The sequence below is a fragment of the Poecilia reticulata genome, linkage group LG17, assembly GCF_000633615.1.
Source record: "Poecilia reticulata strain Guanapo linkage group LG17, Guppy_female_1.0+MT, whole genome shotgun sequence".
NCBI lineage: Eukaryota > Metazoa > Chordata > Actinopteri > Cyprinodontiformes > Poeciliidae > Poecilia > Poecilia reticulata.
In genome coordinates, this window is record NC_024347.1 from 27,108,630 (window position 1) to 27,130,673 (window position 22,044).

Here is a 22,044-nt window from a genome sequence, read left to right on the forward strand (position 1 = left end):
ACAGTCGGTTATGGAGGCAGGATTTCCTGAGTAAAGAGCTCACTCACTGCAAAACCACACATTTTTATCAAGTATCTTTAGTCTAGTTTCTGGTGCAAATATCGTAAAACATTTGAAATAAGAAAACTAACTCATAGATAACCTTTTAGCAAGATATAAGTGTTTGTTTTAAGTCAGTAATTCCTTAATATTGATGAAGTTCTAGTTCTACCGGCAGATTATTTCATTTATAACATGGGAAAATGTCTTATCAAGGTGAAATAATCTGCCAGTGGAAATGCTACATTTTCATCAACATTAAGGAATTACTGACACAAAACAAGCTCCTATTTATTGCTGAAAAGTTACTTCTAAGTTAGTTTTGTCTTATTTCAAGTGTGCTGAAATATTTCCACTAGAATCTAGACTAAAACGCTTGATAAAATGTTGTGTTTTTGCAGTGTAGTGACTCCCTTTATTCATCCGTTTGAGCTAAGCTAGCAGCATTGGTCGGGGCTACACGCGCTTCGTACCGATCTCACCTCTGAGGCCTCTGCCGTGGCGGACTTGTTGGAGCAGGCGGAGGCGACCCGTGACTGCGAGGACGCCGAGCCGGAGGACGGCGGCTTGGAGGACTCTGCTGCGTCTCCGTTTGGAAGAACCCCGTCGGCGAACCAAACCCTCCTCTGGTCCCGCGACAGGGAGCCTAAACAGCAAACAAACAGAGAACTTAAAAAATATAAGGGGATTAATCCAGCAGTAATTATTTAAAAATAAAATCTTTTTTTAGGGCTGCAATTATTGTTTCATTCAGCAAATGTTCTTACACTGACGATGAATTGGTTGAAAAGAAATTGCCACGTTTTTTATTTAACCACCTTTTTTTATACATTATTAGTAATATATGACAACTGCAAATAACTTATTTTTAAAATAAGAAAATAAATATTTTATGCAATAACATAACATGCTTGTTCATTTATAGAAAAGGAGGCTAAAAAAATATATACATCTCCAACATCAACATGTAAAATGCTCAGTAATTTCTGCTTTGATGTATCAATACAGCATAGGGCTGATATGTTTATTAATTAATTTACTTATTTTTGATTAACTGATTAATAACTGGAGAGAAAAAGGCGATAGTAGGATTTTTTTAAAATTGTAATTTTAATCGAGTGAAGCTAAAAGTACGACATTTATGGAGTTTTTGGTAGAACATTTAGAAAGATTTTCTTCTTTTACCTTTAATAAAAAAATATATTTTCTGTACAGTTTTGACATAATTACTGCTTGTGTAATGTTCTTTCAGYAAATGTCATTATTTAAAGTTCAGATGACGAATTACTAAATCACTTAATGATTATTTAATCGTTTCAGCCCTAAAAAATACATTCATTTCAGGCCCAGTTGTTGGTTTTTCCATCTATTGGGACAGAATGTCATTACAAAAGGATATAAATAACAGCTTCTTATTCTCTTGCTGATGAGGAACGTACCTTCATTGCCGGTTTGCTTCAGGACTCCCACGGGCACCATGACGGTGGGAGGCGGCGAGCTGAGGACCCCAGACGCCTGCGCCTGCTGCAGGGGGGGGATGGTGGAGCAGTACTCCGCCGGGTTGTTCGGGTTTGGACTCTGATTGACTGCAGTAGCCGGCGTCTCCGCTGATTGAACTGACAGCAACAGAATACAACATCGGTAAATATAAAGCGATTGTTAGGTTTCAGRTGACGTGGCACCGACGTCACCCAATGCAGATGGAGGGCCGGAAGTAAATGCAGCCCATTTATTTCTGTTGATCCAGCATCAAAATGCCTAAAGTATGTGTCCTGTACGGTTGTTCCAATAGTTCTAATAGATAAAGATAAACATTTTCGTGTTTCGAAGGTAGTTGGTCACAAGGGAGTTAATTTAAAAAAACAAATACCTAAATAAGAAAAGAGAAGTGGCTCAACAATCTACAGCTTAAAACAGGACGTGCGGAAACTAACAATGCCAGAGTTTTCAGCGCCACTTTCTATCAGGTAACGATTGCATTAAAAATGTTTTTTTTTAGATGTTTTATTGGACAGTTACTTAGAAAGACAAGCATTCATATGGAAGGTAAGATATATTATTTTTAAGCCCTGGCGTGGGTGTCCTCAGAGCGCTAATGTTGTTAGCAGCTAGCTCAGTTTTCATGCTAAACGAAAAGGGGGGAAAAACCCGCTAAATAAATTAAATATAACCTACCCAGCCATACAGTCACCGTGAGCTGTGACTATTCCCAGACACGGTTCGTGTCTGGACACGAACTATATTCGTATAGGCCATGTCCGTGGGTTCGTGGCCACGAACATGGGGGTTCGAGGCCACGTTCGTGTCTGACCACGAACTATATTTGTGTCCAGACACGAACACGGAGTTTCTGTAGATCGGTGCGAATCCAGCGTCCTACAGCGACTCAACATTAACGTACAACTCCAGCAAGAATTTTGGTTTACAGAAGCTAAATAAATTATTTACCAGATTTAAGCTCATAGAAATAACATGGTTAGTTTGTTGTTAGCTATAGCATCGTTATAATAGACTAATTACTTAAAATAGCACAATTAACTACTCACCCGGCAGAAACAAGTCGACAGCCATCTAATGCTTTTTTTTAAATCCTAAATGTTCGACCCAACGTGAAACTAAATGATTGTACTCTCCAGGCTTTTGAAAGCTTTCTTCTGGCTCGTAGTATATTATGAGGTCTGCAGCTCCAGGTAGTTACGTGGATCGCCTCGACACCGGGTAAATCCTCAAGATTATAAGAGAAGTCTTTTTTACCGAGATAATACGGATCATATCCTTGACATACGCGTATTCTTTCGAGATGCCTCGGCTGTTGCAGCCTATTTAGGGCATTAGCTACTCGTTGTGATCAACTTTGCTTTATTTTGAACCGGAGAAATCTTCTTCCGGCCCTCAATCTGAATTTCGCGCGTCATCCGGGTCACGTGACTGAAACCCAGCAATAAGCTAGAGATTTATAAACATTTAACAATAAATATATTCTCATATTTATTGTTTAGACTAATATCGACATGTTTAGATATATCTGATTTTTGATTATTTATAGATTTCTCCTCTAATTTTGGGTGATGTCAAGAAGCCGTAAGCCTTCAATTTGTTATTGTGCCAAATTACATCCACAAATATTAACACATTTTACTGGGATTTAAAATGAACAACAGACCAACACAAACTAGGGTCATTCATTCCCAGTAAATCTGGTAGCTTTAAATGAAATCATGGTTGAGAAATGGTGGAGGAAGCATCATGCTGTGGGGTGGAAAGATTTTGAAAGTATTCAAAAATACTTTCAAAATAAAACGTCAACTCGTTATCTACATTTGAATAAAGAGTTGTTGAAGATGTTGATGATTGTGGGCAGGAAGGATCTCCTGTAGCAGTCTGCACTACAGTGTATCTGAAGAAGCCTCTGACTGAAGACTGATGATGTAATGTTTAAATATTAAATGATTGATGTGCCATCACTCGGTGCTTCAGTTGCCTTTTTACCAAATCCTTTTATAACTTTTTAAGTAATTTCTTGGACGGCTATATTTTACTTTTTTAGTAAAAAMTATGTTGAAGTAGTGCTAGTCTTACTTGAGTACTTTACCATTCAGTTGGTATGACGTTGGCAAAAATATTTCTTTTTGCAAAGATTAGATTCTCTTCTCCAGTTTTTGTTTGTAAGAAATGTTGAAAACAGTGTTGCTCACCGCGAGTCAGGGCAGAATGACAGGTGACACAAACGCGGGCCTCCTTCCTGTCCATGTAGAGCAGCTTACACTTCAGGCTGCAACACGCTGCACAGAACACCTTAAAGAAACCAACACTGCATCAACACACACACACTGCACTTTACATAAACATTTCACAAACTTAACCAGAGCCCCCTGTGTGCTGCAAGGCTTTACTGTGACCCTTGACCTTCCTGAAAGGAAAATGCTGCATCTACTGTTTACAGCTGCCATGCAGGTGTTACTATTACTGCAGCGCCGGCTCCTCCCAGCTCCACTGGCAGAGCCACCGTGTTTGTTTACCACCTTGGGAAATTAAGCAGCGCTCGGCCCGGTTATCCAGTGCGGTGTCAGCGACCGCATGCTGCATTTACAGCAGCGCTGACGCCATGCGGGGGCGGGCCTTACGCAGGCTGCAAACAAATAACGACTGACAAAGTGCATCTAATTTGAATTTCCTCTCCCTATGCTAATTATTTACTTTTTTTCTTTTAGGTTACAATACAGCTCTGGAAAAAAAATTCTCTGATTTTACTCTATAGGTCTATGTTTGAGTAAAATGAACATTGTTTTTTTTTCCCTATGAACTACTGACAACATGTCTCTGAAATTCCAATCAAAAATTGTGTTTTTATTTGCAGAAAATGAGAAATGATCATAATAATGAAAAAGATGCAGTGCTTTCAGACCTCAAATAATGCAAAGAAGACAAGTTGATGTTAATTTAGAAACAACAATAACAATGTTTTAACTTAGGAAGAGTTCAGAGATTAATATTTATTGGAATAACCAGGAGGTTTTCAGGGGGGGTCAGTGCTGTTGTTTCCAGAGATGCATGTTCTTTTTCGGGCTGCAACCAGCGATTATTTGAGTAAGCGATTATTCTATTGATTAATCGGACATAAAAAATTGTCACGTTTTTCATTCAATTACCTAATTCTTTGTTTTCTACAAAATTATACATACTTTTTTAAATGAGTGAATAACTATTTTATTGCCTAAACAGCATTACTTTAGTGTACATTTGATCATTTGTAGTAAAAGACGCTACAAATGATCTTCACTCAACATGTAAAAAACTCACCACTTTATGCTTTAAGTAACATCAATATAGGATATTACTAATCTATTGACCATTATTTGGAGTAACCAATTAATAATTGGGTAGAAATAAAAGTTTAATGGGAGGTTTTCTTTACAGAATCTGAACCAGGTGAAGCTAAAMCTGCCACTTGAGGAGTTTTGGCTTTATTCCTGTGTTATTTTTCAGAAAATTGCTTTTTATTCAGTCTGCATTCTTGAGTTGGTATTTAGAGGAGCAGCTGTGCATGATGAAAGTGGATGTTTAAGTCTCCCAGGGACGCGGGGCTCTGCTGTAATGGCCGCCTCTAACCGAGTTAAAGCAGCGCTGACCTTGCCGCAGGCCCTGCAGTGGTGCCTCCTCTTGGTGAAGGTGAACTTGACGTCGCATTTCATGCAGACCGGAGCCTGCGAGTCGGGCACCCACACAGGAGCCACCTCTCCCAGCGAGCTGGCGGCCATCCTGCACAGCGCCCCCTGCTGCCCGGCCTGAAGGTCGTTGTCAGGGCTCTCGGACGCAGTCAGCGACGGAGAGAGGGTTCCTCCGTTTCCATTGAGCGAACTCTGGCCCGTCCCGCCCGGCGCCGGGTCGGTGGGCGTGCCTCTGCGGCAGCTGCTGTCCATGTTCTTGTTCTTGGTGCCGAGCTGGTTCTGGACCTGGCCGGACAGCGGCTGCGGGATCTGCAGCTTGAGGCTGACTGGCTGCTTGGGCCGCGCTCCTCCGTAGGGAACGCTCACCGGCTGCAGCCGGCTGTTGTTCAGCTTCGTTTGGACGCCGCCGGACCCGCCGTCGCTCAGCTCCTGCTTGCTCTCCTCCATCTCCTTCTCTTCGGTCACAGAGTCCTCCTTGGACGGGACGGGAGACGGAGAAAAGTCCTCGGTGTCCTCCGCTTCGTTGACCTTTAAGCTGCTTCCATTCTCCATCTCCAGACCGTTGGGAAGGATCCCTGTTCGAACTTTCTGCTCCGTTTGTCCATTTTCAGCACATTTTCTCCCCTCCTCCTCCTCGTCGTCCTGCGCTCGGTCCCTGCCATCAGTAGACAAACTGTTCTCCTCCACCTCCGCCTGGACAGTCTGACTCCCGTTCACGCTTCCTCCGAGCTCCTCCGAATTTAAACTTTTTCCTTCCTCCTCAAAGTCCTGCAAAACAGCAGAACGGTTCTCATCTTTCAACTCTCCTCCATTTTGAGTCACATGTGGAGGATTATCCTCAGAAAGAGTCCGTTGCTCTGCTAATCCCATCTCAAACGTGAAGCGAGAGCCTCCACTGCCCACTGACGAAGGTTCCTCCTCGCTACCAAGCTGGACCTCAGCAGGAGAACCGGTCTGTGGGCTTCCTGTGCAGCCGTTCTCCACGACGGCGCATGGCGAGACGTCGTCGGCGCCCACCAGCTTGCCGATGTTGGGCTGAGGGAGAGGCGGGCTGTGGACGTCCGCCGGCCTCTCCTCCGCCCAGGGTGGATGCTCGGGACCCGCTGGCCTTTTGGGGTCGGGCCCTGAGGAGGTGCTGGACGGGTCGGGAAGGGTCTTGAAGGGCAGCGGGCTCTCCCGGGGGCTGATGTCTGCGTGGGCCAGAGCGGGGTTCAGGGAGAGCATGTGGGTGGGCGGAGCCAGGATCTGCGTCCACTTGGCGTCCGAGAGAATTGACGTGTCCGTCTCATCTGCAAAAGAACAAAAAAACTCTGTACTTCCACCTGCAGCTTCAGATGTAAAAATATTTGCATTGCTTGTGATTGTAAGATATTCAAACTTGAACAACTTTCAGCTTGTCAGCTAAACGTTTAGTGTTCATCTCTTTACTTTACTTTTTCCACATTTGCTCTGTTCCTACATGACTTGTTGCAAACTTTAAACTGAAATTCTAATTGTTTTAATCTACTGACTAGAAGTGCACTGATAAATCAGACCATATTTCCTTAATTTTTGGTAGATCAGTCAACTTCATGCACCGATCTTAATCACCTAAATATCTGAAAATCACCCACTGTCCCCTTTTGCTCTGCTGGGAGAGAAGGCTGGCCGTCAGACCCGCCTCTGAGATAAAACCGTCACGTGTGGAGTCACTTCACTTTTTGCTAGTTTAGTGGCTTTGTCGCTATGTTCATCAACTTTTCAGACAAAAAAAAAAAGAATCATTATTGGTTAAAATCATAATCAGCAGCTCTGGCTTTTTCAAGATCGGTCATCGGCCAGAAGGTTCAGGTGAATAGCCACATCTTTTCAGTTGTGATTAATACAGAAAGTTAGACACATTTGAACTCTTATCTACTGAAGAGTAGATGAGATTATCTTTGAGGCATATAAGGCACAGAATCCATGAATCCATGCAACATTTTAAGATTTTTTTTGTGGTTGAAGTCTGACGTTGCATTTTAAGAAACTATAAACAACAATTATTACAAATGATCACTCTTCCAGGTGATCAGAGAGCTAAAAATGGCTTGACCAAACGGAGAAATGAGGTCAGAATAGTTTGGAAAATCGGCCCGTGAATGAGCTGGAAAATTGTGAGAAAATGGGTTAAATGGTTCAGCAGCTCCAGGGAGGAATCCTGGATACGGAAAAATGAAGGTGTGAATGCTTCATCGCGAGATAAAACATTTCTGTAACATCTAAAATGATTTGCTCACATTGCTGTGTTATTTACTACTTGCTGATCTCCTCCCTGCACAGGAATTCATGCAAAGCTCTTTCAGTGTGTGTCACACACACACACGCACACACACACACACACACACACACACACACACACACACACACACACACACACACACACACCAGTTAATCTGCCAGGCTGGATCTCTGGCTGACGGCACCTTCAGCCAAAACACACACTGAGCTCCCAGCACCTGTGTCTGTTATTCAGCACTTTCTTTTCCTGGGGTTATTTTCCATAAATCCACAAAAAAGCCATCTTTCTTCAACAATAGGGAAGCCAAGTCTGTCAAACACACAGCTCAGCACTGCAGTGTTTACTTTGCACTTACTATAAATAAACTCTGCGAAGCAACTTTCTCAGAAAGCCTCTAATTTCGATTCTCTGCTTATTCTAAGTGACCGAAAAAAGGATGCCCGTCTTGTCTTGAACCAATTACAGTTTCACTGAATCCCACAAGCAAAAAGCAAATCCAATTAGTGGCGTTCCCTCGCCACGCGGCCTCAATCACTTCCCTGAAGCGTTACTCAGCTGTGATGGCTGGACGCTCCTGCACACCTCAGTTGTTTTCCGTTTCCACGCCCTGCACCTGGCGTCTCACCTTCGTTCTGCTCGAACTCGTCCAGCACCTTGTCCAGGTTGAAGGCCTCGGCTTGGAAGTAATTCTCCATGGGTCAGGAAGCTCCACCTTGGCAAAGGCCGCGTGAACCTGCCAACGAGAGGAGTTCACCAAGTCAACGATTTAATCTTAAAAACAGAGAAACGTGTGTGGACGAGGGATGCAGCCGAAACTAAATTTAGTAATCAATCACTCTGATGATTCATCAAATTAAAAAAATGGCACAAACTCAGCAAATCAGAACATCACAGATTCCTCTAGTTTTGTGGTTTCATATTTTAAATTACTGTCCAGATCCAAACAACTCAAAACATAGTTTGTATCCCAGTTTAAACTTTTTTTTTTGTCTAAATGACTCCTGAATAAAGTAGATGGATATTCTGTGTGCTGTTCTTTGTATCGTTGTGTTGACCTTGGTTTCTGTTTGTTTTTCGTTTATCCATTAATAAAATCTAAATAAGGTGCATCAACTTTATTATTTCAACATTATTCCTGCATCACAATAACCTTATTTTCCATTAATAAATAAATAAATACATAAAAACCCTATCCTGACCCTTGCATTACATAGCAGAGTATACCTGAATTCAAAGTCCAAATAAAGAGACGCTGTAAAACACGCTTGTCAAGAAAGATGGCGGCTCTGGGCGTGCTGACATCACTATTTAAACCCAACAAACATTGGTAAAAAAAATTGATTAGTCGAGAGGATCCATCTATCACCCAGCTCTGCTTTCCACTAAATTTTCCATCAATATGCTGTAAAAACTAAATGTTTGTGACCTTTTATGACTTAGTATGCTTGTGGAGGGAGAATGAACTTATCCAAAACAGTGAAATAACTTTGCTAAACCTGTATCTCTGTGTGATTTACAGCTAAAATTAATACTGTGTACTCACTCTACCAACTATCCTCCGTTTTCTAGGCTGCCACGCATCACAGATAAAAACACTGCAACAGTTACTCTAAACAGACAGTTTTATGGCTGGAAACTATATTTGCACTTCCCTACACAATCCTGGCTGAACAATAATGAATTAAATGGAGAAGCTCACCTGCACGGAGGTCCTACTCTGCAGCCCCGGGCGGAGGGTTTTTCTTCAGCTCACGGTTCTGCCTTCACCCAGTCTGGCAAGCGCCCAGCGCCCACACCTGAGGGAGGAAAACACCTTTACAGATCTTCCTCAACTCTTGTTGCAACACCTGCAGCTATTTGCCAAACCAGCTATGTGAGTAATGTTACCGCACCAAGAGTTAAAAAATATATTCACAGGTTTAGAATTAGGTTTGCAATAAAAGATTTGGTTCTGACATTATGGTACGTCTAAATTTCAGTAGTTGTGTTTTCATCGACCACAGAATTGCCCAAGTTGGAATTACGAAAAATAATTTCACCAAAAACTCACATTTTCCAATAAGGTTTTTGCGCTAGGATGAGACGGTATCACGGCAGTCGGACTGCAAAAGAAACACTGATTCTTATTGTTGATTTTTAACAGAGAGCATTAACAGAAACATTTCTTTCACATCACAGGAGCCATGTGATCAACAGGCGGATGTTACTACTGATGGAAAAGATGAAGAAGACGACAGGAAGTGGTAGAAGGATGGCGGCGCAGCATGTTTTTCTAATTATCACACAAACAAACGTATTCACCTGTGATTTTAATTGCGTTTATTATTTAAGTGAAACACAATTGCAAAATTTCATTTTTTTTCATCATTAACGGGATATCTACAAACTTTTGCCCACATTTGTAATGAAAACACAGCTTCTTCTCAACAGGAGCCTCCAAACTCCAGGATCTCAGAGCAAAATGCTGCAGAGAAACTGATGGATAAAAACCAGAGAGCCAAAAGCTTCAACGTCCTACAAGACAAACTGATGGAAGAGGACTGGAATGCCGCCCAGCAGGTCCAGTCCACCGAAGACCCACCAGTAACACAAAAACCAAAAGATTCACAACCAATATCTTCTGTCCAGAAAAAAAACAATTGGAAAAACCAAGTCAGTTTTCTGCCGATCGCCGATCACCAACATTTAAAAAGCCTGACCTGCCGATTCCGATTTTGGCCGATGCCAATTTTTTTGTCTGAAATGTTGCTCAATATGCCAAGAAAATTGCTGAGCTGGCAGCAGTGGGGTAGCAGTTTTAGACCTTTGCTGAGGTAAATAAGGATAAGATTGGCTTCACATGTAAAAATCGGCCAATCACTCAAAATTCAGGAAATCGGCAATGATAAATCGGCTGGCCGTTAAATCGGTGCTCCCCTACTTAAAACACAAGAGGTCCATCTTTGGGTTTGTCTCTACTAACATTTTTCTTAAAGTAAAGCTGGAGATTTCATGGAAAAAGTTGGTGGTTTTAAGTTGGAGAGTTTATGACTGATCAATAGAAAACTAAACGATTCCTCAAACATGCATGAAAGAATCAAAGCAGCAACATGATATAAAGCTCAAAGAAGCCAATTTTACATAACACTTCCCTTTAAGGACACACACTCGAACTGACAGCACATCAACTGGCTCGTCACGTGCGCTGCAGCTCCTCGTACGCGATCAGCCATCACCGTGCCGACCTTGACAAAGCAATCAGAGTCACGAGTGGATAAAGAGGCTTGACGTCTGAATTGAGGCTCGCTGAACCTGCCCAGACTGTCCTCCATCACACCGAGACCTTGGAGCGGGGACGGGATGAGACTGTGAGTGCGGCTGCAGATGAGTAAGAGTCGGGCTGATCTTCAGGGTCGTTCTCATAAGGACAGGAGGGGCGAACGAGGATTACACCAGACAAACAATACTCTGCAGCCACATGGCCTCTAAGACTTCCAGGTCCTAGTTTCAGCCAGGCTCAGAACTTTTAAAGCATCAAAGGAAACGACAAACCCAGGACGCTTTCAGCTGCAATGCCATTATTGCTGAACATGATGCATGTTCTCACAGATCAGAAATCACTTCAGGCTGCAGCTAAACTTATCCCCCTTAGACAGGAAATCACATATGGTGATAAACTGCATATTTATTGAGCGTTTATCTCAGTAGGTTTTTGGACTTTTGACAGCAAATTGCTTAAGTACATGCAGTTAAATCTAAAGTGTTTCTCTGGAGCTGGAGGCGGATTGTTGTGACTGTAAAAATGATTCAGGAGAATTTTCTGACTGCAAGTAATTAAATAACATGTTTGCGCAACACGTTTGAAATGTCAATCAGGTTATTCCACTAAGCAGTGGTGCTACAGAGAACAAATAGTCATGTTGTTCTACTGTGGACGCAGATATTTACATTATAAAAAGAAAAAGAAGCAAATTGACACATAGATAATGCACAACGACTGTCACTCCCTTTCATCAATGAAGTAGAAAACCAATATTTACATGATTATAGAAAATAAAATGTTGGTGTCTAGCATTAAGTTAGACTAAACATTTATTGTTTCGGGTCATATGGGATAACCCAAAATTATTTCAATTTGCAAAATGACAGAAACAATTCACATAAATATTACTGTGCCTTTAAATAATTTAGGAAAGTCCAGATGATGATGTCATGGGTTTGCAAGCTTCTGATAGGTTAGTTCAAAAACGTTGGAGTAAATTGGAGGGACACATGTGTACAGAAGAGGATTAGGGCCACTGGAGAAAAAATAAAAAATAAAAAAAATTTTTTAATTGCCATGTTTTATATTTGCATTTCTTGATGACTGTCTTTCCCATGAGTTTGCCCGCCATTACACAATAACTTGATTATTTAAAAAAGCTTTCTTTTGCTCTTACATTAAATTGTAATTTGAGTTTTCACTGCTTCTAACTAGGCCCGTCACAATAACAAATTTTGCTGGACCATAAATTGCCTCAGAAGTTATTGCGATACACAATATTGTATTTGAGACCATTTTCTAGTAATATAATGGTAATGGCATAATAAAGAACACATTCTCAAAGATCAATAAACCTTAGGTTTTATTGATCATTTCACTGTGGAACAGGGAGACATTTCAAATATCCAAAATAAAGAAAAAACAACAGAAACAACAAATAATTATGAAGTTTCTGTAACTTAAAAAAAGCAGTTAGTTGAGACCAAAACACCAGACTGAAGACTTTTGTCATCCAAAAAGAAAAAAACAATATATCATGCAAATGGAAATTATTGAGCTCATTTTGATTCATCATGCTATTAGTTGATTTATTGCATCGTGCCTATATGTAGGGTATAATTATTAAACAATGTGTATCAGTCTTAGTTAATCCATAGGATGGATAAAGTCAGTTCACTTTTCCATGACAGTCTAAAGCTGAAATCCACCAGTCAGTTGAAGCAGTTTGAGGAAAGCAAAGGGAAACGTTGGTATTCTCTGAACAGAGCCAAAGTTTTGCTCGCGCTGACCTCAGCTGAAGCCTTTCCTTGTAAACCGAAGCGGTCCTGCACCACAACCGTCTGAATACACCCAAAACACACAAAGATGCAACTCCGTGGAGACAGGAGCACAACCCTAATTACGGTTTAATTACTCTGCAGAGGTGCTGAATAATGCATCTCTAGCCAAAGTGCATGGCGGAGTTGTATTTTTAGACTTGTAAACTCATTGGAGGCTTAAGTGAAAGAAGAATTTCAAAAGTTGCTTCCACCGCAGTATAGCTGCTCTCAATGTGCGAGTCCAGCTGGGTCTCATAAAATATAATATTAATATTTAAAGCAATATAATAATCTGATTCATTAAAACACCATTAATGTTTGCTATTTTTGTTGTGTGAATATATTTCCTTTAAAGGTGAACGTAGCAGGAGACTGTAGGCAATAAATATGGTGTAGACTGCATCATAAGAAATTAATTGTACAGATATCAGTGTATTATAAGCCTGGTGGGCCAAAAGGCCTTATTTGTGCCCCCACCAGGCTTAGCATTGTTAATTTATTCGTTGTTTTTTTTTTTTTAAATAATTGCCTTTAAGACTTTATAGTTGGTGTTTAATATTCCAGTCTTCCAAAAATGCACAACTATCAAATGATATTTTAAAATTTCCTGTCAACTTTAAATATTTCTTAACTCAAAATCACTGATGACTCGGCCTGTCACAATAATTTGGAAAGAGTAGCAACTGTGGTGGTGGGATTTAATAAGTTTTGTCTTCTTTCTACTCTTTTCAAACAGGATGATTTTTTTTTTTTTACATTTCATTACTCCAATATTTTTTTTGTTTTCGTCTTCATTATGCCATTTTTTTCTCGGATATTTTACATGTTCCAAATAGAGATTTAATTTCCTTTCAATATAAAAACAACATCAGGAAACAACATTTCTCCCCTACTGTATTGACAAAGTATACTGCTCAAAAAAATAAAGGGAACACTTCAGTGTTCACTTAAATGTTAAAGTGTTCCCTTTATTTTTTTGAGCAGTGTATATCAATATATTGACAGAGAATCATAAACGAGGAGAATCTGTGTACAAAAAAAAACACCCAGAAAATGAAATCTTTTCTAGTGTATCACTAATCACAACCAGACAGCGGTTCATTCAGACATAGAAAGAGAGTAAGGATTACAGTGGACAACAGGAAGGCTTATTTTACTTTCGGAGAGTTGTAACCAAGGCAACAAGGGTCTTTTTTATTTTATTGTTTTACAAAATAATTTATAAACATAACGAGATATTATCTTGCAGAAATGATATCTATAACTTGGATTTGTCTTATTTCAAACATATCAAGATATTTGCACTAGAACAGGGGTGTCCAAAGTGTGGCCTAGGGGTCATTTATGGCCCCTGAACTGATTGTGTGTGACCCCTGACCTCAGTTCAAGAATGATGCAAATTTGTTCACAATTTGTGGCGCAGGTGTTTGATGTAGATGGATCAAAAATAAAATCATGTTACAATAGAAAATGTTGGCATCATCACCAATGACTTGTCTTTAAGTAACCAGGTCGTTTGCTTTTTACACGTCTATCCAGTGATTTTTATTCAAAAGTAAATTTTGGTGCACTCAAATCTCCTTTTAATTAATCTATTAAATCTGGTTAAATCCTGATTTTATTGATCAGAATTGACTAAATTTGTTTCTTTTTTTTTTCTAATTAATACTTAGAAAATTTGCTAAATGTCTTTCAAGAGACAAACCTGCAAAATCCTTTTAAAGTTTTAGATCTAGAATAATTTACACATCCCTTCCCAGTAACAAACCTGAACCTTTTATTTGTTCAGCTTTATTTGGCCCTCCAGTCCTTTTGACTTCATGATTTTGGCCCGTGTGCCAAAAAGTTTGGACACCCCTGCAGTAGAAACTAAACCAAAGATACTTGATAAAGTTTTGTGTTTTTGCGATGTGAGGAATCCCACCTGACTGGAAAAGCTCTCATGGCTGCCAAATGAAATGAGACGAGGCCATAAACAACGAGGGGACTCGGACCAACCGAGATGCCAAACAGTTCATTAGCTCCATGCTGTCAGAACAAGACAGTTTCCCGTTTCTGTTTCCTGACTGGGAAACACACGTTCGCTTCCTCACACACACCAAGTTCCTCATGCTAGAAATGCCATTTTATTTATTTCACAATATTTTCCCTGCCCTGTTCCTGTGCACTTTATAATTTCCTTCCAAAACCAAACATGGTTGAAAAGCAGAAGTCATGATATCTGCATCCAGACCTACTGCTGTGAGTCTCATTAGTGTAAATGAATGTTTTTAATTCCAACAAATCAAAAAACCCGATAAAAGCAGCCAGAATCTGGGTCAGTAAGCCACTCGCTTTGGCCTCAAGTTAATTTAAACTCTTAAGAATGCCCACAATCTCCAGTCAAATTAAGAATAAATGCCCTGCAAATTGTTCTGCTTATAAAGTATTAAAGAGAGCTGGAGAAGTCTGGGTTTCTCAGCAGCCTGCTTGGAAAGACGGATCGTAAAAACTCAAAAGGAGATTCTACAAACACCAAGAAGACTTATATTCCACACTAGGTTCTGTTTTTTCTTATGTTGGGCTTCATTTTTGCCATAACTTGGTTTTATTTTACAAAAATGAGACAAATTATGACTACAGCGGCAAATAGGGAAAGCGCAGTAATAATCTCTGCAAGGGATTCAGTTTCTTCTGGTTCCTGAAGCTTCAAGACAACATATACCTTAGAAAAAGTTTAATACGGAAAAAACAACAACAAACAAAGAAAACACTTCATACTTTAAGGGAAAAAGTGTGATGGCCATGTTTGACGTCTGTGTTATATGCAAAAGGTTTGATTACAACAAAGAACATCCACAAAGTTACAATTTAAATGACGAGTTAAAAATAATAAATAACTGTTAAAGACTCTAATGTGTCAAACTCAAGGCCCGGGGGCCAAATCTGGCCCGCCATAGCTTTTTATGTGGCCCTCTGGACTCATAAGAAGAATCGTCAAGATAACAATGTGCTTAAATATTATTTTATCAGTCAATTCAAAGCAGTTTTTATCCGTTTACTGTCAAATTGCATAAATTAGTTCATCCAGTTTCTTGTGAATTATTGTGGAAATTCATGCAAAATCAACAAATCCCTGCACTTTTTCCCCACTAATTGCAAGTTTATTGCAGATTTTCTTTGCAAAAATAGTGAAAACAATTTTAACGGGTTTTATCAATACATTCTGGCCCAACCGGCCCTTTAAGAACATTCATGATCTTGATTTGGTCCAAAATGAAACCGAGTTTGACGCCCCTGCTCTAAAGTGACTATACGTTTACTTATGTTCATTTTAAAGGAAACAAATGCTTCAAAAACTTTTTTTTTACCGACAACATTTCTGTCTGATCCTTAAAATTAAATTATTTTTGCATTTGTGGCAAACAAACACATCAACGTTTGTTGTGATTTGACTTTTTATCTGAATAAAAACTGGAAAAGTTCAGAATGTCCTTCAAAAAAATAATTTAGGTTTAAATTATCTCCATTATCCTTTTCTTACTCCACTTTCATTCTGTCCAGACATGTCTTAAAAAGGCAACGGAGTCAGAGGGAGTAAAGCAAGCTGTGAATAGCAGCATGACGATGATGATGATGAAGTCCTGAGGCATTTCCTCTGGGACTTTTACTGGCTGATTTTGGAGCAACATGGAGGATTCTCTGCAGACATTAGAAAATCAGATGGACTTGTGTCACAGAGCAGCTCCTTCAGACTAGCCAGCAGCAATTAGCAAACATCTAGAGGAACTGCTGAGCTCTTTATACGAGCTACTTCTCAGAGCAACGCTGGTAAAAACGTTAATAGAGGAACCTTGTTGTGATGACTTCCTGAAGGCGGAGTTTCAGAAAAAGAGTTTCAAGGCATCAAATCAGGAAGTAAATTTTCTTTTAAGTCATATTCGATATATACAGCATTTTTATAACAACTGAAGGAAACATAGTTACTTGGTTGTGCTATAAAATGGCACCATTTACATTAGTTTGTAAATTCTGAAAGTCAAAACAAAGGAGGAAACTACGTAGTCCCTACAGGAAGTTGCAGTTTCAACTATTAATGAAAATTCACTCATCGGCAATTTCACTTAGAACATGAGAAAAATGTCTTGTTATAAGTGAATTATCTGTCAATGGAACAAGTAATTTTTCATCAATATTAAGGAATTATTGACATGAAACAAGCTCCTATCTCTTGCTGAAAAGTTTCTTGTAAGTTAGTCTTGACTTATTTCAGGCATACTAAGATATTTCTACTAGAAACTAGACAAAATAAGATTTGGTGTTTTTGCGGTGAGGACGAGTAACTGAGAGGAAGGAAATAAAGTAGCAGATTAAATGGACGACAAACAAAATGATGGCGATTCAGGCGTTTAGCTTCCATACTTCAAGATCCGTCCTACACTTTTCCCGAAAGCAACAGAAATGCCGGGGCAGCAAGTTCACATCCTGCCAAGCAGCGCTTTCAGATCCAAACACGGCCAGACGACGGCTACTGAGGGCGGACAGAGGAAACCTCAAACGATCACTTCCTCCGTTTAAGAATGGCCTGACATCACTTTCTAACAACGCCGTCTCATGACTGAGTGACAAGCAGATTATGTAATGCTGGAGAAGGCTGGGAGTTGTCCGTCTCTGTCCCACGGAAACTTTGTGTGTTTGCGGGAAATTAAAGCAAAATGCACAAGAGGGGAATACGCCACTACAGTTTAGCTCAGACAGGTGGGGTCGGAAAGCTAAAGCCACTGAATTTTTAAGAGGAAAAGGGAAAAAAAAATAGAAGGAGAGAGAGCTGCTTTGCTTCACAGCAACTGTCAGGAGTGATTACGAGCTCTCCGCTTTAGGTTTTGATCTACTTTAACCACCTCCAGACAATAAAGGCGGCGCTGGGAGACGAGCTGCCATCAGGGAGAGCCCTGTAATAATTTCTGAAAGCGTACAGTAACCTACATCTGGGGACGCTCTGCACACACCGCAGCCTGATTGGGCGCCTGCCGGATCGCTTGACTCAATGAGCCCCTCTGGGTTTTCAAAACCACCTTAAGATGGAGGTTCGGTGTCACCTTCTCTACCGACAGCAGAAACCCTCATCAAATATCCAGTTTATGTTTCATGTCCTGAAAGAACTGCCAGTTAGTTCAGGCAACAGAGATGGCAGCAGTTCAGTGTAGAAAACTTTGCTAAAAAAGTATTAGCAGTGCACCGATTGCAGTTTCCTGGCCGATCGCAGATCAACAATCTTTTGACCTGCTGATTCTGGGTTTTTTTTGTCTGAAATGTTGCTAAAAGTATCAAGAAATTCGTTGAGTTGGCAACAGTGAGGTTTCTATCGTAAACTGCAAACATCCAAACATGACCTGGTGGGCCGGTCGGTCAGTCAAACCTCTCTCTCAGGAGAACAGAAGAGAATGGGTTGATTTTTAGACCTGGTGGATAAGATTGACTGCAAATGTAAGTATCGGCCGATCACAGATTTTCCAAAATTACGGAAATCAGGGCAGATTTATCGATGCATCACTAAAAAGTATCTGCTTTTAGAAGAAACACATCAAGGCTGCACCGATTGCTAAACTGCTGATGGGATTCAGCCAATTATACATTTGACTTGCCAAACAAATCCTTTAAAATAAGGGTTCACCGATATGAAAATTTGGACTAATATCAATATCTGATGTTGATATTGATCTTATGGCCGACTACTGATATGTACCGATATCATATATACATATTTCTCTGCCATTTCGACAACTTTGGAGAACAAAAAGCCCAGAAACAGATGGCAACAAGATAAAAATATATATTGGTTGTTCATATCGGATCAATTTTATTTAGCAGACCGATAAAAAAGCCCAGTGATTTTAAAAAATTCTTTTTTTTTTATGACAAATATTGGCCGATATCTTTGTTAGTGCTGATATAACGCGCATCCCTACTTTAAAATAAAGACAAATGTAAAACTGTAAAAAAGAGCAACAAAAAACAGAATACATTTTCCTTCTCTCAGATGTATAAATAGATCCAAAAACATCTTCTGTTGAGGAAATTCAATGCATTTATTCCACAACAAAAGAGGGAAAAACTACTAAAAACCTGCATTTGTTATGTTAGATCTATAAATAAAAAGATGGTTATCATTTTTAGGCACATTTTTAAGAGCCCCAACTTGCAAACTTTTGGGACAGAACAAAAACTAAATGTTATGGATGGATGGACACATAAACGCATCAATAAAAGGACAGAGATGTCAGCTAAGTAAATGCACATATTTCCTTTTATTTCCATCCCTAAGCAGATGTGGAAMAATAGTTAAATCAACTTTCATACTTTCCAGACTGTCTAGGAATCCTGGAAGGCTGCTTGCTTTCTCCTCTGTCCAAAATGGACTTTTTAACGTCTGAATTWATGAAAACAATAAAAGCAGGCTCTGGTTTAGGCCGTGTTTACTCATAACTCCACATGTTGACCTCAACAACAGCCTGATGACCGGAGGAGACCAACTCCTATGAGCACATAGGTGACCATTAGCTGGGGTTATGTAACCASAAGTGACACTGTAGCTGTGTCTGCAGGCCAAACCCCGCATCTCTGGGTAAAAATATTTCAAAGGCAGCAAAGGTAAACAGGTGGAAGACAAAACTGCCGGGCTRCATCGACGCAGATGTGAAGGAAACCGCTGTAGCTTTGCGTTTGTTTTGTTGAACTTACTCTGTTGCGTTAGCTTTAGCTGACTTTATTCACATCTGTTCCCACCGCCACACGAGAAAAGGCCACGGATAAGTTTCGYACAAAATGTGACATAAATCAGAAGGGAAAAATTATAATTCGGCTCGTTTACTTTGGGTAATAAAAAGCAGATACAGCGGTTGGGTTAAATGGCTCCGGTGATTCAGCGGGCAGTCGTGCGCGGCATGACGGCAGAAGCTCGCTGCTCTCGCGGACACTCACGCCGCCACCGACTCGGTGGTCAGGTTGTTGGATCCCGGTTGTAATGATCACAGCAAAACGGCTCAACTTAAACCCGATATCAAACGGAGGCGTTTTCCTTTATTTTTTACATGTATTTGTCCATTTGCTAGCACTACAGCTACAGCTTGAAACGCCGCGCAGAGCGTGTTGTGTAATTGGCGTAGAAATCAGTGACCGTTAACGGCACCTTTTCGGGATTCCTCACACTTTACAAAATAAAAATAAAAATAATTACCACCAACACCGTCCACTCACTTTCCTAACACCAAGTTGCCGTTGCAATGGCGGTTTGAGGGGCTAAGAAGAGCGGCGAAATGCCATAAAAACAAATCCAGTTACTCACCGGAGGAATCCTCCTCATCCTCTTATTTTTACGTAGATTCCCGCGGAGCCCCAGTGTTTCCTCCCGTCATAGCTAATCGCCTTTGGAAGCTATTTTTGAGTCTCCCCTTTTAGAATCTCTCCAACTCTGCCGTCTGCTCGACCCGAACAGCACTACTCGAAAAGTACAGCCGTTATCCTGCCGTAGTTGTGCAGAGGATCCCTCCCCCCCAAAAAAAAGGTTCAATACTGGGAAAATAGGGAGAAATGTTAAAAGTTCCAAAATGGACACCTCCAACTTCCAGTTTTTACCTTTCAAAATAATAGTTTGTTTCTTTCATTTTGCGTGATACACCAACGTAAATAATTAAGTGTAAGAAAAAATTTGGTTGGTTTTAGAAATTTATTTTACTAATAAAAATTAAGTCAGAAAGTGTCATGCACATTTTTATTCAGCCCCCCTTTACAATACCACCCTCCAGAGCAACCAACTAGCTTTAGAAACCAGAGTCCATCTGTGTTCATTTAATCCAGACATGGACTCCCACCATCAAGATTCAACCGCCCAGTTTTTGGAAAAGTGAGGGAGCAGAAAGTAGAGTGTACGGCCCAAACCAGCAGGGCTAAATTCCTTATTTGCTAACAAACTTGATGAATAATGCTGTCAGAGGAGGGTAGAGTAACCAGAAATTGTACTCGCTTAAGAGTAACACTAGTACTTTAACACATATTTACTCAGGTAAATGTAAAAAGTACGTATCAAAGAAATTGCTAAAAGAAATATATGTGGTGAAAAGGCTACTCAGATCAAAGATCAAAATATCAAACAGACCAAAATACAAGTGGAAATAATTTTGGTATTTTACAGATCAAAATAAAAATAATTAATATAAATAGCAAAATAAGGCACAAGACACATTAAGTTTCAAAATCAATTTCCTTCAACTAAAAAGTATGAAGAAACTTTCATAAAAACTGCAAGTGTGTGTGTCTGTCTGGTGAATTTCTGGTTAAAACAAACAGCAAACCTTAAAGTTAGTCAATAATAGTAATACTCCTGCAAAACTTATTTTCCCCCCCAAAAGGTTGCTCAAATAAATGTAACAATTCACTACCCAACTCAACGACTTTTTGCTAATATTATAAGCAGCTGTACTTTTACCATCTTTAATGGGAAAATCTTTTTGGCAAAGCAAAATGGTGATAATCTGTTAGGGGTTTTAAAAAAGGATTGCAAGGACCAGATCTAAAGATTGTATAATACAGAGTAATAAAGTCAGGACTATTACTTCTGGACAATTTCTATATTTAAAAGTAAAGGCTGTACATGTCTAGTGTTTTTCCTGAAATACAGTGAAAGCTTTCTTAAAATGTACTCTAGATATACTTGAGTAACTTTAAAACAAACTAAAACAAAAAAAAAACTAAACTTTTAGTACACTGTACTTTTTACTTTTATTTGAATAATTTATTAAGTACTATTAATCATTCTTGAGTGAAATTTCTGGATTTTCTACTCACTGAATGAAGAACAAAGATGATTTAACCAAAAAATTCACCAGACACAGACACACACCTGCAGTTTTTATTAAAGTTTCATATGTTTTTTTATTGGAAGAAAATGATTTGGGAAATTTTTCTTTTGCCTAATTTTGTCATTTTTGTCCTTAAAATGCCAAAATTTCCACTTAATTTAATATTTTGGTCCGTCTGATTATGTAATTTTTAAATATTAAAAGATTGATCATTTGATCAATAGCTCCTGCCAACATGCCCAGGTGGGCCCCATGTGGGGAAAAGGGCAGACCAGATGGGTCCCATATGGGTTTGTCTGCGGGTTCCACGGTGGCCCCCCACATGGGTTTTCCCATGTAAGGCCGCAGCCCACATGGGCCCTACATGGTTTTGGGCCCATATGGGTTTGCCCATTTAGGGCCCATGTAGGGCCCACGTAGGCTGTGGCCCTACATGGGCAAACCCATGTGGGGGCCACCGTGGAACCTGCGGACAAACCCATATGGGACCAGTATGTCAGCCCTCCTTTCCCCTATATGGGGCCCACCTGCTGGCAGGTACTTCAGTAGACGTTTCACCAAATACATTTTTACTCTTACTTAAGTAATATCCTATATGGATATGTTCTACTTTTGAGTAAAAATGTGTTGATGTATCACTACTCTTACTTGAGTACAATTTCTTGAGTACTCTACCCAC

The 22,044-nt window shown here is 40.0% G+C and overlaps 1 protein-coding gene across 1 annotated transcript in view; it reads right to left on the reverse strand.

Annotated features, from left to right (window-relative positions):
* zfyve9a (zinc finger, FYVE domain containing 9a) overlaps positions 1–20,097 on the reverse strand; it is a 38,594-nt gene extending 18,497 nt beyond the window's left edge. The window contains exons 1-7 of the mRNA XM_017310097.1: positions 19,853–20,097; positions 9,167–9,263; positions 8,093–8,200; positions 5,169–6,496; positions 3,735–3,834; positions 1,479–1,655; positions 522–685 (exon numbers count right to left, since the gene is read on the reverse strand). Coding sequence (XP_017165586.1) covers positions 522–685; positions 1,479–1,655; positions 3,735–3,834; positions 5,169–6,496; positions 8,093–8,162 — 1,839 coding nt within the window. The 5' untranslated portion in view covers positions 8,163–8,200; positions 9,167–9,263; positions 19,853–20,097. The remainder of the gene's footprint in view (positions 1–521; positions 686–1,478; positions 1,656–3,734; positions 3,835–5,168; positions 6,497–8,092; positions 8,201–9,166; positions 9,264–19,852) is intronic.
* Between the last annotated feature and the right edge of the window lie 1,947 nt (positions 20,098–22,044).